A 16,454-nucleotide genomic window follows, 5' to 3' on the forward strand; every position below is an offset into this window, starting at 1 on the left:
GTTTCCTGAGAGTCGTCTTTCGGTAGATCTGCAATACACGAAAACTACAACAGACCCACCGTTTGGCAAGCCCCGCGCTCGCCGACGCTCAGGAAACAGCGGCTCTCGGACTCTGTCCTTTGTTCGGGCGCCTGCTTGTTTCTGGTTATCGCTACATCTGGCACAATGGCTTCTACTATGGCATCGGGCTCAGCGGACGTCAAGAAGGAAAAGCTGTCCTTTGCAAAGGTCTGAGATCACTTTTGCGTCACACCATGCACAAAATTGAAGCTGACAAGATGGGAATAGATTGCCGCTGCTGGAATCAAGCCGCCAACCGCACCCAAGCATACAAAAACCAATTCTTCCACGGATTCACCACACGAAGTATCTCCCGCGCCACCAGATGGTGCGACTGCCGCTCCCTCCAATGGAATTGCATTACCTCAGAGTATGCTCAAGCCGAAGAAACTGATCCAGCTTGCTTCGCGTGATCATAGAGACTTGTCCGTGACTTCTGCTCCTGGACCGCAAGTTCGAATCCAGATGGCGGACAGAGAGAGACCTCAATCTGCCGAAGCGTCGTCTGCACATGCCGAGGACGAGTCCTCAAGTGATTCAAACAAGCCTCCAAGCATGGATGGCAAAAGCGTCGCTTCGGGCACCACATTCAATGCCTTGGATGAGAAAGAATCCCTTCGCCCAGACGACAGCGCCAGTGTTAAGGCCGTTGAGGACGAAGATCTGTACTCGGCGCCTGGCTCTGGCATGCCATCACGAATTGGCTCAGATGATGGCGTTCGCGCCTTTCGCGATCAACTGCGCGAGATCTCTGCCATGGAGCCGACAAGACGTGAGGGACCTGTACCTACCTACGGAGCTGTAGCAAAAGGCGTTCTATACGTTCCACCTCAGGGGCCTGGCATTGGCTCAATCCCCGGCATCGCACGCAACGGTGTCGTGACAAATCCCACTCTCGAATGTCCACCAGACCAAAAACTACTTGAGGCACTCGAGAACCCCCGAGACCGTGTTTGGGTGTTGAAATTGGAACAAGACGTGATTGACTTTGTCAAAGACGCGAAGGAGTCTTCTCTCACACTTCCGCAATGCCACTCCTTCTATCGACTGCTTGCGCATAAAATGGCGGATTACTACATGCTCGGTCATCTCATCGACGACAATTCTGCAGCTGTTCGGCTCTACAAGACTCCCAATTGCAGGATCCCGCCTCCTTTGACCGGAATCACTGCACCTTCAACAGCGGCTAGTACACCACCCCCGACTGCACCTGCGATGAAGATCTTACGGCGCAGCGACAGAGATGGTCCAGCCATCGCCAACGGCTCAGGCATACCCTCTAAGAACGGGTCTGAGAACGGCGAGAGTGGCGACGAGAAGAAGAAGGGACCTCAAACGCGTGAGGAAAGAGAGGCCAGATACGAAGCTGCTCGGCTACGGATCATGGGCTCGGCGAAGCCCACTGAGTCACCTGAAACGCCCAAAGACAAGCAAGATTCCAGGTCCAGCTCCGCAGCTGGCAAGAAGAGCAAGAAAAAGGCTCGCGCAGACGATGATGATGGCTTCGAAGCACGCTCTGCATACAGCAACTATTTCACTGCATCTTTTGGGTCGGACGGAATTTCTACACCTGCTTATGGTTTCACCGGGGCCACCGAGCAGTCGGCAAGCCAGTTTCAAGCAATCTACGGTCAACAGTCACAGGCTGGCCCGTATACTCAAATGCCTGTATCGACTGCTGGCGCTCAGCAGTGGGGTCAACAGTCCTACCAGAACCTTGATCCAACACAGGTATGGGCGCAGGGCCAGGCAGGCGCCTACGATCTAGCCTCCGACTATCAACGGATGTCCTTCCAAAACCAGGTACCATCACAACAGAGTCATAACATGACCTATGGACAGGGCTTAGGATCGACCTATGGTCAGCAGTACTATTCGCCTCAGCAAAGCTGGCAACAACAGCAGTATAATATGCCTACGCAAGGTACCCAACCCGGCTATTCGTACGGCGCGAGCTTCAGTACACCCGCCAGCTCGGCAGCGGAGCCTTATCAGTATGGCCAGCTTCCCAGCCAAGCGTTCCCAGGTCGACCTGCCAACTCCAACGAGCATCCACTTCCTGGGAGTTACAAGGGCAAAAACTTCAATCCCCAAAGTCAGACCTTTGTGCCGGGGCAGACGAACGATAGGCCCGTCACGCCTCACGGTGCGCCCAGTACTCCCGGAAGTTTCCGCCAGCAGCTCCAATCACAATCTCCCGGACAACTTGTTCGTCATACATCTGCTCAATCGCAGGCATCCTCGTTTGGTTCTCCAATCCAGCAGCAGCCACATTCGGCGCCTCACCTTGCGCCAAGTCAGCCCCTCACACACCCGCTGCCACCGGGGCCTGTCTTTCCCAGACAGTCGTCGCCCAATGTTCCGCTCCCGGCCAAGCCAGGGTCCGGGCAATCGTTCCCGACGCAAATGATAGCGCAAGCACCTACACATGTTGTGCAGTCGCAGAGTCTGCTCGCTAAGTGGGGCACGCCTTCGTCACTGCCTGCAAAGCCGCCTCCTTCGAGAGAGCCCTACGATGGTGCGAAGATTTCGCAGATCCAGCGGCAACCGTTCAACGCTGCGGCCGCGGCTCGCCAGTCTGGTGGGTTTCCGCCGTACTCAATGCCGCCGGGACATCTGGTCAGTGGTGCTGGCCCATACAAGGGTTAGTGTACCTGTCAATGCTGCAGCATCAGGTCCAGCAAATGGCAGTCATCTTCACGTGGCCCATGATAATGACTTGAGAATGAAAGGCTAGCTATGGAATGACGTAGACTAGCATTACGAAGAATCGATATTGACGGCGGCGCTCATTCTCAATTTCTCAAAAGTTACTAACATCATCGTCTGGATGAACCAGCGGCAGGTCATCCTCTTCTCACGTGCTACACCATCTTTCCAGCGAACGTGGCTCGACTGAACCTACGGCCATAGACATACTAACAGACTTTCTAGGCCACTATACTGCCACGCGACTACGCACAAGACAAAGAGAAGGCTTCCGAAGCACTCTCGCTGGGGGATGAAAAAAAGGCGCGCACTCTGAGGCCATGATCCTTTGTTGTATTTGAACATGCGTCAATCGTCGACTGCCAGATGCGGCATGGAGACCAGGCATTGTCGCCACCTCTTCCCCATCGAGGACGAACAGCACGATCGAGACTAGGGAACCACGTTCTACCATTCTCATCTATCAGATTCCCTTTCCCACATTGCCATAGCCAATACCGATCTCCTGGAGAAGCACTATCGCTCGCAGCCATACCATTGCTTTACCTACCATTCGACAGCATCCGCCTCGAGCCACAGCCATTCGTCTCCAATGTGCAAACAATACCACTACCTCTGGCACTGCGGCCACACTGGCAAACCTCTTATCGAATACTGTCCCAATGCGCCTTCCCACCTATCATCGAATCGGACCCCATGTACGGCGATTAAGGACTTTCCCATGGAAGGTCGAGCTCAGCCCTTTTGCTGCACAGAAGCGTGTTGTCAGAAGCAGATGCACGATGTCAAGATCAAGAGTGATCAGACGAAGAGAAGTTTGGAGAAGGCGAAGCAGAAGAAGGCGGGCGAGAGGGAGATTGAGCGATTGAAGGATCAATATGCGAACAGTTTGAGGAGTTTGGATAGTGAGGAGAGGAAGCATGCTGGGTGTAAGCAGAGAAGGGGGTAGATTGTTCGTTGGTTGAGTGGTATTTTGCAAATGTTGATATGTTTTCGTTCTCTGAGAAGTCGAGTAACCCGAACGGCTTTCCGATACCTCTGTGCGCATCATTCAGTCATGTCAGTTGTACATACAGCGACGCTTGAGGCAGCTGGACATGTTGGTGATCCGCGATGTCCCGCGAATCCCAGTCAGTCTTGGCATTATTTGACTTTCAACTTCACGATGTCGCATCACCGTCTCCAACAATCGTGCCAGGCTGAGCGACTCTACAGGCGCACAGATGGCCTGTTCGCATCACAAACCCCAGAATGCTGATAACAGCTGTCATCTATCATACGACCGACCTCGCTGATGGATGATAACAGGCGTTTGTGACAGGTAGGAAATGATGGATCTAGTTATCTGGTCTTAACCGCTTTCCCTCAAGATCTGCGCTCCGCGGGCAAAGCAGTTGCTGCTGACTGGAACAGACGCCGTTGCAAACATGGCACCCACGAAGGATACGATCCTGATCACCGGCGGAACGGGTCAGGACTGATGAACGCGACAAGGAAGAACGTACACTGACTGACCGACAGGCTTCGTGGCCTCATACTGCATCCTCCGAGCCATTCAAACGGGATACACGGTGCACGCGACACTACGATCGCGAGACCGAATCGATCAGATACGCCAATCGTTACAGAATGGAGGTGCTACTTGGCCTCAGGTCAAGAACGTCAAGTTCTTCGAGGCGGATCTTGCGAAGGACGAAGGGTGGGAGACCGCGTGTCAGGGCTGTGGTTACGTGCTGCATGTAGCCACTCCGGTGCCCAAGGCCGACCCGAAAGACGAGAACGATCTGATAATTCCGGCTCGTGAGGGAACGCTTCGAGTCCTGCGGGCTGCGAAAAAGGTGGGTACTGTCAAGAGGCTTGTCTTCACAAGTTCAGCCACGGCAATAATAGGTGGCCACGACGTCAAGTCTGCTGGACAGACGTGGAATGAGGAGGACTGGACAGATCTGGAGAACCGCAGGATATCGGTCACCTCATACGCGAAAAGCAAAACGCTTGCGGAGCGTGCTGCCTGGGACTTCATCGGAGAAAGAGGGCAATGGCATGCAGCTGGCAGCAGTCCACCCACAACTCGTCCTGGGACCAATTCTCGGCTCGGATGTTCCCAGCAGCGTCGAGCTGCCTATGCTCTTGCTGAATGGCAAGTTTCCGGGCATTCCGCACCTGCCTATTGGCGTTGCCGATGTTCGCGACGTTGCAGACTTACATTTGCGAGCCATGACCCACCCAGATGCTGCGGGACAGCGCTTCATAGCGACCTCGGACGACAAAGTCGTTTGGGTTCAGGACATGGTGGACATACTGAAACAAAGTCTCCCAGAGGCAGATACCAAAAAGCTGCCGACCAGGGCTTTGCCTAATTTGCTACTCAAAGTTGTCGGATTCTTCGACGCTACGACGAGATTAATTGTGCCCTACCTCGGCAATCCCATGCCTCTCTCCAACGCGAAAGCCAAGAATGTGCTGGGCTGGCAGCCGAGGACGGCGAAAGACGCATTATTGGCATCCGCGGGGAGTCTGAAGAAATACGGAAAAGTATAGACCAATGAGGCGAGCCACAAGCGACCAAACACATCTGGAAATGAAGCTCGAGCATCAGCATTGCACAGCGTGGCGCCATTGATCATTCTGTTCTGCTCACAAGAGTTACAAAAACTACTACATGGTATCAAAAATCGTTATCCCGTTATCATTGTTATACGCGCCAGCGCAAACCCTTCTGCCCTCCATTAGGCACAGGACCCCATTCCCATTTCGGGCTCGACTCATCATTCTCGAATTTGAAGCCAGGCGCCAGGAGCCTGTGCTTCTTTCCATATTTCGTCTCGAATTCAACGAAGCGTTCCTCTTTTGCCAGCACGTCCGAGTTCTTCTGCCAAGCCTGGATCATGGTATCAAGCAAGTCAGTCACCATGTGATGTGGCCGCATGTCGCCGAACTGGTATGTCTTCTGGATCTTGGCGACTGTCTCCTTGTCGTAGAGCCCGAACTCAGGCACCAGCTGCTGTGTATCCATCGCCATGAGAGACACGTGGGCATGAAAGCTCCCACCTTTGGTCGCACGATCTCGAATGCTGAGAAGTGTGACCAACGTTCCAACGGCTCCAGTCAGCATGTCTGCGATGGGCAGGGAAGGAAGCACGCCTGTGCCTTCTGGCAGACCGTATGCGACACCATTGATATACGAGCATCCCGATCCACAGTCTGCGATTTGCTGGTAGCCAGGCCGCTCAGCGTAATACCCATCTGGTCCGTAGCAGTTCAGGTCCACATACACGGCACCTTTGTTCCTCTGTCGGGCCATCTCAACGATATCCTCGAGGCCGAAACCCTTTCGTTCAAGAGACTTGAGACGGAAGCCCTGGACGATGACATCCGCGTCTTTGATGAGTTCCTGGAGCTCTGCGCGGTCTTCGGAGCTGTTCAAGTCGATGTCTGCGACTCTCTTGCCGGCTTGGAGCGTGACACTCAGGAACCCAATATCTGGCAGGTTGGGTGACTGGATTCTGATCACATCGGCACCTAGTGAGGCCAGGTATGTGCCTACGGCCGGACCAGCAATAACGCGGGAGAACTCGACCACTTTGATGCCGGCCAGTGGTCTCTTGTCTTGAATGTTCTCAGCAAGTGGGACCACAGGGAGGGATTCGGATCCTTTCACTTGACGATAGTTGATTCCAGGGTGCTTGGCGAGAGCTTTTCCGTACGAGGTCTCGTTCCACGCTTTTGGTGATAGAACTGTCTGACCGCAGAAACCTTTCTCCACGCAGATCTGTTCGATCTCTCGCGCAGACATGGACATGGTCACGGCTTTGATCTTCTCATACGCTTGCTCGTTGGTTGTGATGCTGGAGTCGTCGGCATCGAGGCCAAATGCTGACAAGAAGCCTTTTGGATCGAGAGATGACAGGATCTGGAACCATTGTTGATGACCGTTCTCATCTTTGGAGCCGGTTGGGTAGATGCTCCAGCTTCGGAATCGCATTGGAGTTTTGGTGATTACGCCCTTGTCGACGTCGACTGAGGACGCTTGCTGTACGACTTGGTTCTTTTGAATAGCCTTCCAGTCTTGGCCGTCCACAGTCACAAGACCGACAGTTGCTGGATAGAGCGCTGCCAGCTCAGTGTCGACCTGCACCTTTCCTGAATCAATTCCACGGGTTGCGAGTATTTGTTTGGAGGCCAGTCCGATCATTGCATGACAGACCGCAGAGAAGACTTGGGCTTTAATGGGACCAGGAAGCAGCGGCAGATCTCGTCCAGTGAAGTTGACTTGGTTCAGGAAAGAAGCTGATGAATCGAATCCTGGTGTGATCTCTGCCATGTATTGCAAAAGGCGTCTGGCATCTTGTGGCACAGGCACGAAGTGCTTGTCGGTGTGCGTGCCTGGGCCATAGACATCTTCGACAGTTTCGTGTTTCGTCATGATTGTTGTTCAATCGACTTGAGTGCTCTCGTCGTCTGAGGAATCGTACTTTCGTCTGGATGCGATTGCACTCGGCGTCTACGGGCAATATATCTCGTGCACGCTCGAACCTGGTAGGAGTCGTCGATCGTTAAAGTCGCAGAAGATTGGATTATTCATCACTAGAGTTGGAATGCAAAGCCTTGTTTGAGGCCGAACTATATACACGAAGTCTACGAACGCTTCCAAGGATATGAAGTCTCGCTCGTCCGAAAGCCTTCACCTGCCCTCTCTCGGTGCGACAAAGTGATGTCGAAGCTGGAGGCTTACGACGCGAACCATCTCCGTCATTTTTGTGCAATCCGAATATTTTCCGAATTGGACAAAATCATAACTTCGGACTTCGCGTCATTTCATCGCGATAGCCAAATTATGCAGAGGTCGTCCGCGTGTACAGTACTCTCGCAAGTGTTAGAACGTCATGGGCGATTTCCGGGACTCAGACTATGATGAAGTGACTAGGTTTCCCGTCTCTGACGAAGCCGAATGATGCGGAAGTAAGAACGAGGGTATGGGACCCAGGCGAAGATACAACTAGGAGAACAAGAAACATCGATCTTGCTCAATAGCTTCATTGCCTCTCATCTCGTTGCACTGCAAAGTGAATCCGACCTTGCAAGAACACGATTGTCACCTTGATCCAAGAGAAAGAGTTCAACAAACCCAACAGTCATGGCTACAGATACCCAAAGGAAGACCGTTCTCGTTGTTGGAACTGGCGTCATAGGTAGTTCATGGACGACGCTTTTCCTGGCCAAGGGGCATAGAGTCATCGTATCTGACCCAGCTCCTGGCGCTCGAGAGAAGCTTGACCAATTCATTCAATCTGAATGGCCACGAATGCAAAGGGTTGGCATCGTAGAAAATGCTGATGCTCGTGCATACGAATTTGTCGAAGATGTCTTTCAAGCAGAGGCAGTCATGAACGGGGAGATAGATTGGGTCCAAGAGGTGAGTCTCCGCAACCACATGTGCAAGCAGAATCGAGAAAGCTGATGACGAGAGATCAGAACGCACCTGAACGTCCCAACTTCAAGACAGACCTAATTGGCAAACTCGACGCTCTTCTACCAAACAAGAACACAATCATTGCTTCATCTTCTTCCGGCATTCCATCATCACAATTCATCTCGAAATGCAAGCACGCATCTTCTCGCGTATTGATCGGGCACCCATTCAACCCACCACATCTCATCCCTCTGGTCGAAATTGTGCCTCACCAAGACACATCATCAGAGTCGGTCGATAAAGCGATTGAATTTTACAAGTTGCTCGGGAAAAGCCCTGTGCTCGTCAAGAAAGAAGTGCCCGGCTTTCTCGCAAATCGTCTTCAAGCAGCCGTACTCGCAGAAGCGTATTCACTAGTCTCGCGAGGCGTGGCGAGCGCAGAGGATGTCGATACTGCCATGTCGACTGGTCCGGGCTTGAGATGGGCATTGGCAGGGCCATATATGACGAACGTGCTCGGAGGGGGAGCTGGGGAAGATCCGTTCGGACACTTTATCAAGCACCTGGGTCCTGCAATTGAGGGCTGGAAGAAAGACATGGACGAGAAGAAGTTTGAGTGGCAAGAAACTGATGTGGATGGCTTAATCGAGAAAGTGAAGCCCTTCGTCGACGCGAAAGATAGAGAAGGTGCAAGAAGAGATATGGGTGATGGCTTGATCGAATTGCTGGAAATGAAGAAGGGAAAGAATAACTTGGTATAGCCCTTCGAAGCAAATGATACCTTTTGTTGGCATCCGTTCTTGCTCTTCTTTTTGACAAGCTGCTTGATGGCATTCGCAATGACAATGGTGACGGATGAGCTGGTTTGCACTGGCCCACGTTCATTTCTCTAAAACCCTTACCAAAGGTCTACGATGTCATGGCCACTGCCTGAGCTTGAGCAGCCGCACGGATGGGAGTGGTTCAAGCACCTTGTGTGTGAAGCTTGTTGGCTGCCTTCAAGCTTGTCTTGTCCGGAAGTATCCAAATGGCTGGAACTCATGGCCGGGAATGATGTTGTTGCCGTGAAGATGCGGGTCTGGTGAGAAATGACGTTCGCCTTCTGGAAGTCTCAACACCCCTGTACAATCTTTGACTTCATCTGCTGTATCCGAGCTATCTCCGCTGGCCTTCGCGCCTATCGACATCAGTTCGGCCTTTTCGCATTGCGAAGTGCGAGACATGAGTGACGTGTTGAAGGATTCAGGAAAATGATGTGTGCAGCCGCGAAGATGGCTAGGAGGTCTAGCCCTCAATCGGTGCAGTGCATCAGCAAGAAGCTTTACCAGGAACTTGTGCCACGGCTCTCTCTCGCCTTCCCCTACCTGTTGCTAGGGATCCTGCTATACCTTAAGAGCCACTGTAGGATTCGGCTCCATACATTGCGTGCAGTATTTCTTTGATCAATCAACGAAAAAATCTCACGACGAATATCTATTTTGTTAGCATTATTGGTCGTCAACATGCCCTACCTGGAGAACGACAAGATCGCAAGCACATCCACACTTTTCATCCTCAACATCTACCGTGCGACACCAGAAACGCCACTGTATACCCAATCGACGAACGATCTCACGCATCGCGGTAGACTACTGCGGTTCACGCCTGGCAAAGATGACAAGCCAGTGACGCTTCTCCAAGACTTGCACATGCCCGACGGAATTACAATCAGCAAAAAGCACAACCGGATCTTCTGGACGCAGATGGGCAACGCTGGCTCCAACGATGGCTCAATCATGACCTCGAACCTCGATGGCAGCGATATGAAATGCATACTCTCAGGCGGAGCTGTACATACCCCGAAGCAAATTGTCATCGACGAGGAAGCCGACGAACTGTATTTCTGCGATCGCGAAGGTCTCCGAGTACATCGATGTGACCTTGATGGCGGGAACCACGAGGTTTTGATCCAGACGGGCGACTGGAGAAACCCAGAGCATCAGAGTAATCAGACCCGGTGGTGCGTGGGTATAGCTATCAGCAAGGAACTGGGAAAGCTGTACTGGACGCAGAAAGGTGCACCAAAAATGCGGCAGGGCAGGATATTTTCCGCCAATCTGGAAATCCCGAGCGGCTACACAGCAGAAGATCGACCAGACATCGAGCTTGTTGCTGAAAATCTTCCGGAGCCTATCGACCTGGAACTGGACGAGGATATGGGAGCTTTGTACTGGACGGATCGTGGCGAATTTCCTTTCGGCAATACGCTGAATCGAAAGACTTTGAGGGTCCGTGGAGATGGTCCTAGGGAGGAGGAACGGAAGTTGGGTCGGGAAATACTGGCGGAGGGGTTTGGTGAAGCCATTGGATTGGCACTTGACAAAGTTCAAGGGTGTGCATGGGTTGCAGATCTTGCTGGGAGGATCTGGAAATGCGATACAACGAAGCCTGCTGCCAAGCAGAAAGTGCATGAGGAGGAGCTGGCTGTTTTCACAGGCTTGGCGCTTTATCATGGCTAGTTTCATGGTCCAGGGTCGTAGGAACCGTAATGATTAGTATGCCACAGGCATTATCATTCATGGATGGTAGCTGGAAGTTTCGTATGAGGCCATGTTAGTCGCAAAGGTGTAGTTCAGCAAAGCCAATGTAAGGACGCTTGAGGGGAAAAGTCGGTGTTGGATGGGAAGTCGCGAGAGTTGGGTACCAGTGAAGGCAGACTCGAGTGCATGGTGAGACTTTCGTTGAGGTGACGTGCGGACAGAGTGCAGCCCTCGTTCCAGTCATCAGTCCCCAACTCAAGCGGCTCAGTCGTAAGCAGATATTGATGCCTACCCACGGGCTCTGTCACAACTCAAGTGCCTGAAGCATTTGCTGCCACGTTGGCCAGAGCCAGACACAGCAACGCATTGCAAGCCATCGAGCCATATAAGGCTCTACAATGACATCGCAGAGAAGTTCTGAAGTGCTTGAGTGGATGCGTGACGTTGAATTCTGTCTCGACCTTCCTGCCTCGTGTTAGTCCGCCCAGCAAGTAAAACATCTTGGCATTGGCGCATTGCAGATCGATGCCTCGTGGCATGGCAGCTGCTGCAGATTGGTCCAGTATGTGATCAGAGCATTTTAGTCAGTCATATGAAAAGCATGCCCATTCCCGACATGGTTCTGTGTTGTTGCCAGATATTTCAACCACTTCAGCAAAATGAAGTTCGCAAATACGCTGGGCACGATCCTAGCTGCTGTGGTATCGGTGTCAAGTGCACCAACACCAGAGCAGCAATATGGCAATATCGCAGCTCGACAGCAAGGAGACACCGTGTACGGAAATTTGATGTTGGACGCAACTGCTGAACGCTTCACATTCAAATACGCCACATCCGATCCATTCTCAACAAACTGGATAGCTCTATATCCAGCCGCTGGAGGTGGACCCGTGAACCAAGAATATGTATCGCCATCGACAGTGTGGAAATACGCCCCGGAAACGGATGGATCGGTGTACCTGTCGACGGAAGCATTGCAGCCAGGCGATTATCAAGTATACTTCCTAGCACGAGATGGCTATCGGTGGCTCGCAGAACCCATCAATGTGACGCTGTCGGCACCGCCTGCTGAACTCAAGTTTCCCGTCGAAACTGCTGCGCTGCACAATGCCAGACAATTGGAGGATTACGCGGCTGAAGTCGGTGGACTCTTGCTTGGTAAGGGTGACGACCAAGTGACATTCGAGAAAATCGACGGCGAAGACTGGATCAGCGTTAGCGAGGACGGCAAGTTGACCGGGAGGCCTGGAATCCTCAACAGGGATGAATCCGTTGTTACGGTACGCGCAACTGCCGAGAATGGCTCGACTGCGACGATGAAGCTCAGAATTCCGGTACGAAAGGCGTGGCAATCGCTCGTACAAGACTTAAGGGTCATGGCGTTCAATCTCTGGCACGGAGGTACCAGAGTCAACAACTTCCAGGAAAAGCAGCTGCGATTCATCTTGGAATCCGGCGCAGACGTTATTGCACTGCAAGAAGCGAGTGGCAGCCATGGCCAAAGACTTGGCCAAGCACTAGCCTGGTCCTACTTCCAGAGCACGGGAAGCGTTGCGATAATCAGTCGGTACCCCATTGTAGAGCGATATGGCGAGATCTCTGCATCTGGAGGAGTTCGTATCCACATCAATGGTAATAGAAAGCTGTCGCTCAGTCCAACGGAGATCAACGTCTGGAGTGCGCATCTTGGATACACGCCGTACGGCCCATATGACTTTTGTTTCGACAATATGACCAAGGAAGTGGTTATGGCGCGGGAAGCCGAGTCCGGACGTACGCCGCAGATGACTGCTATTCTGAGCGGCATTCGATCGCAGCTACGAAATTCGAGAAGAGTCCCGGTAATCCTGGCTGGGGATTTCAATGCGCCCTCGCATCTGGACTGGGTGCCGGCACTCGCTGAGAAGAATTGTGGGATCGATAGCTTCGACTGGCCAACATCAATCCTTCCAACTGCTCTTGGACTGATCGATTCCTTTCGAGTGGCGAATCCCGATCCAGTGGCTGTCCAGGCTACGACATGGAGTCCGCTGTACCCGGGACACAATGGCGATTCAGGTCGCGCGGAACCACAAGATCGCATCGATTTCGTCTACCATACTCGAGGACGGCTGAGGGTCGTCGGATCGAAAGCCATTGTGGTTGGAAATCCCAGGCCGTACCCAAAGCACGCGCATAACGAATGGACAACGGACCATGCAGCCGTGCTGACGCACTACCGCCTGTGAGGAAGGAGGAGCTCCAGTATACGACAGAATAGTCCGCTGCCCTTTTTATTGAGTCTCAGCATCTCCATAAAGGCTCTAAGGAAGATTATGGCTGCGCACGCAGCAGCTGAGCATAGAACTCGTTCCGTAGCCATAATTTGAGGCAACAGAGCTTTTCAGTGCGCAGTGTAGTGTCATTGCATGTGAGTCCAATCTGTCGCGAGAAGTGTGTGCTGCAAGCCTCTCAAAGGATCTCTTTGAATCCTTCCGGCTAAGTCGGCAGCCGCCGATCGCAAGACCGCGTAGACGAAGACGTCGACGACCTGCCCTCGTGCCAGCGTCGCTCCAGAGCGGCGAGCGTGGTCTACAGGCCATCGACACAGATTCAAACAGTCTTGTGATATCCCGTACTCTTCGAGGTTCTTGATCGCCAGCATCGACGAAAGCACGCCGTGCGCTGCCACTTATTGTCCGCATAGCGACGCCATTCAAACAGCCACCACGACGACCTTGCCACAGCGACGCTCAACCTTCTTCACTCCCCAATCATGGGTGCACTCGCATACGCCATCCCAGTCGGCATTCTCGGGGCGATCGTCGTCGTCAGTCTGGTCTTCATCTGGTTCTGGTTCCCGCGCACTTGGGACAAGGGTGTCAAAGCCGACGCAGACGAAGTGAATCAGATCAAGGGCGAGGATCGTGAGGCACAGCGACAGGCGAATCGAGACATTATCGAGCGGTTCAAGAGGGCGAGGGCCATTGAAAGAGGAGAGATTGTGGAGGATGTTGAGATGGGAAGTGCTACGCCGGCCCAGAAGCCGGGCCGGGACAGGGGGTGAGGAACGACTGCACATGGCACACAGCACAGCAACATTGCACTGCACTACATGCAGCAAAAGATTCATCACCAGTGCGAATACGAATGAACGAATCTTGTTCCCGTTTTTTAGAGCTTGACGGAATTCGTAGGGCGCGGAAATACAAACATCACTCCAAGCCATCCATGTTTTCAACGCCCATTACTTCCATTTCCATGCATGCGTCCTGCAGGTTGACTGGGCGTCACGACGCGGGATCACATACAGAGGTGGCTCAGTATTCGTTTGCATTCGCGAAAGCAAACTTGCCATGCGTTGACCAGCGACAGCATATCCTCGTAGGCCCAATGCATCTTGCCCACAGTGCGAACGACTCAGTTCACTACCGTGCTGCCGGATACCCCACCTCCTCCTGTCGCTCCGCGCCTTATCAGAGGCTCCTCGACCAAATGAGACTGTTCGAGGCCACAACGCATCAACATGCGTAGTGACACCGTGCGCACGTTTCTCTCGTGTCCGCGCAACAGAAGAAGGTTGTTCGCGTCATCATACGTGCCTTACGGACGATCTCGCACGACAGTGGCGTACTCGAACTAATCGCCCATGCTCCTCACGGCACGAAGTCATTGATGTTTCAAGATGATTGGATATCTCGCTCCCTGGGCATCTAATACCACAGAGGCACATTGACTGAGCGGACTTTCGAGTACTGGCTGCGGGTCTGTATTGTCAAGCTTATCCAGCTGACGAACGCTTTGTGGCCAAGCGAAAACAAAGCCACTCAAGCTAGTAGCAGCAGAAGGCTCAGCGTGAACGCGTCGCTTGTCTACGCACTCCAAAGCAAAACTCATGAAGCATGGGACGAAATTGAACACTAGGTGCACTGCACATCGAGTCGACATCGGGCACACGATAACACAAAAGACTCACTCTTATCAAAAAAGAAAGACCACTTCAGATGGAAATCGAATCAGGAAATAGAACATATGTATACAAAACATGTAAAATGATCAAGAAAAGACAAAAAGAGATCTCTTTCTCGAACGGAGGACTTCCAAGCATCTGAAAGTGACTGAATGGCCATCTAGCGCGCTGGAGTGTGTGGTTCAACTGCTTGTTTCGTGAACCACCAGACCAAGACAGGATTGCAATCAAGGTCTGAACCTCCGATTCGATGTGGGCAATGCAGGACCGCGCACGGTCTGATATGTAGCCTAATTCCTCCAGCTTCGGTACGCAGCACATCGTCAAGTTAAGGTCGCAGTGGCAAAATCACCCGTTGAATGCCCCCGGAGTTTGCCTTTGCCGTTTGAAGCACTATACGGTCTCACAGGTTCGAAATGGAAGTGCGTAGCATCATCGACGTGATACGAATCCAGGGACTCGAGGACGCAATATGCAGTGCAAAGAAAAGAACCAGCTAGGCAAAAAAGAGATCGCATCATTTCTGTCAAGATGGGAGACAATTATGTGCGTCGAGTCACGAACATCCAGAACAGGGAAATGCCAAAAAATAATGAGTCCCAAGAAAGGGCAACAAAGGTGTAAAAAGAAAGGAAACAGGCAAAAGAAGAAGTTCGAATGGGAGCATCCAACATCTGGTATGACACGATGGGTCATCTGGCGCGCTGAAATGTGTGACACTGTATTTGTCGTAACCACCAGACCGAGAGGAGATTGCAATCAAGGTCTGACTCCCAATTCGATGAGCAGCTACTCCTACAGGTCGAATGAGTAATCAGCATTGAAGCCATTCACTTCTGCAAGGAAGTCCGCACTGGCCCCGAGAGCGCGCCATTACTTTCCATTTTGTCAAACATCCGCTTTCGTTCCTCTACAGCCACGCCTACCTTTCTCCCCCGCTGCGGTCTCCTGGCACTCGATATCTCCTACTGCACGTGAAGCCGGGTTTCCTCTCCCGTTGCAGAATGCTCGCGGTCATCAAAGTCCCCTCGACTAGAGTTCTTGGCTGTGAGGTCGTTAGAGTCAGCCAATATGCGCTCAAAGACACCATCTCCAATTCAGACGACTCTGTCGATGACGGCGATGGTTCGGACCAGGTTCAAGTTGCCTCGCCAAATGATCAGAGCCGGGAAAGGTCAGGACAAGTCGCTGAAGATGTTCAAGCCAGGCACTCTGCGCAGCGACCGACAGCCTTGCCAGTATGATGGAGGAGTCATCGCATGCAGCCCGCGTCACCACAGCAGAGATGGCGACCATCAGCATGAAAGCGATCGAGATGGTGATTCAGCTCACCGAGCTCGTCAAGGATGCTCGTGAAGATGCGCTGTAGAGAAGCAGCATGTCGACGGCGACAAAGCTCTAGATCTGGCGGATGAGGTGGAATTCCTGACTATGGAGACGTCCACAGAAGATTGAACCCAAGTGTTGTGAGGATGATGCGGCCAGCAAGTTGTGGTGAAGTCCAGGCTTCACCGATCTTGCCGTCCGCCAAGGATTCGGCGACAGGGATGAACAGGACTTTCGAGGATGTGTATCTTGATTCGCGTCTGTATGGGTTCGCCAACTGCAAAGGCTCTCGCGTTATGTGCACCAAAAATTAGCATGATGCTGTGAATGGTGAAGTGGAGTGTCATCCTTCTCTGACTGTCAGGATTCAGACGGAAAGTGGCATCCAAACTCTATTGCCTCACCAAAATCTTATACCGTCCCGGTCCAAGTCTCAGCTGAATGCATAACTTATGCATACGAGAAACACGACCATGCC

The 16,454-nt window shown here is 52.5% G+C and overlaps 7 protein-coding genes across 7 annotated transcripts; 6 read left to right on the forward strand and 1 right to left on the reverse strand.

The window, feature by feature from the left end:
- Window positions 1–165: 165 nt before the first annotated feature.
- RHO25_007049 (uncharacterized protein) lies at window positions 166–2,709 on the forward strand (the record flags this gene model as incomplete). Its single annotated transcript, XM_023597829.1, has 2 exons — window positions 166–228; window positions 289–2,709. 2 exons carry the CDS (start codon window positions 166–168, stop codon window positions 2,707–2,709), a joined length of 2,484 nt encoding a protein of 827 aa, XP_023452195.1.
- Window positions 2,710–3,544: 835 nt separating this feature from the next.
- RHO25_007050 (uncharacterized protein) lies at window positions 3,545–5,310 on the forward strand (the record flags this gene model as incomplete). The annotated part of the gene is made up of 4 exons (XM_023597830.1): window positions 3,545–3,698; window positions 4,183–4,239; window positions 4,291–4,607; window positions 4,660–5,310. The coding sequence occupies 4 exons, from the start codon at window positions 3,545–3,547 to the stop codon at window positions 5,308–5,310; spliced, it is 1,179 nt and encodes a 392-aa protein (XP_023452196.1).
- A 154-nt stretch (window positions 5,311–5,464) lies between these two features.
- Window positions 5,465–7,195, reverse strand: RHO25_007051 (uncharacterized protein; the record flags this gene model as incomplete). The annotated part of the gene is made up of 1 exon (XM_023597831.1): window positions 5,465–7,195. One exon carries the CDS (start codon window positions 7,193–7,195, stop codon window positions 5,465–5,467), a length of 1,731 nt encoding a protein of 576 aa, XP_023451650.1.
- Window positions 7,196–7,906: 711 nt separating this feature from the next.
- On the forward strand, window positions 7,907–8,943 carry RHO25_007052 (uncharacterized protein; the record flags this gene model as incomplete). Its single annotated transcript, XM_023597832.1, has 2 exons — window positions 7,907–8,185; window positions 8,245–8,943. The coding sequence occupies 2 exons, from the start codon at window positions 7,907–7,909 to the stop codon at window positions 8,941–8,943; spliced, it is 978 nt and encodes a 325-aa protein (XP_023451651.1).
- A 741-nt stretch (window positions 8,944–9,684) lies between these two features.
- RHO25_007053 (uncharacterized protein) lies at window positions 9,685–10,680 on the forward strand (the record flags this gene model as incomplete). The annotated part of the gene is made up of 1 exon (XM_023597833.2): window positions 9,685–10,680. One exon carries the CDS (start codon window positions 9,685–9,687, stop codon window positions 10,678–10,680), a length of 996 nt encoding a protein of 331 aa, XP_023451652.1.
- Window positions 10,681–11,360: 680 nt separating this feature from the next.
- RHO25_007054 (uncharacterized protein) lies at window positions 11,361–12,929 on the forward strand (the record flags this gene model as incomplete). Its single annotated transcript, XM_023597834.1, has 1 exon — window positions 11,361–12,929. One exon carries the CDS (start codon window positions 11,361–11,363, stop codon window positions 12,927–12,929), a length of 1,569 nt encoding a protein of 522 aa, XP_023451653.1.
- Window positions 12,930–13,456: 527 nt separating this feature from the next.
- RHO25_007055 (uncharacterized protein) lies at window positions 13,457–13,747 on the forward strand (the record flags this gene model as incomplete). The annotated part of the gene is made up of 1 exon (XM_065602881.1): window positions 13,457–13,747. The coding sequence occupies one exon, from the start codon at window positions 13,457–13,459 to the stop codon at window positions 13,745–13,747; it is 291 nt and encodes a 96-aa protein (XP_065458953.1).
- Window positions 13,748–16,454: the final 2,707 nt, after the last annotated feature.

Source organism: Cercospora beticola, chromosome 4, assembly GCF_033473495.1.
Source record: "Cercospora beticola chromosome 4, complete sequence".
Taxonomy (NCBI): Eukaryota; Fungi; Ascomycota; class Dothideomycetes; order Mycosphaerellales; family Mycosphaerellaceae; genus Cercospora; species Cercospora beticola.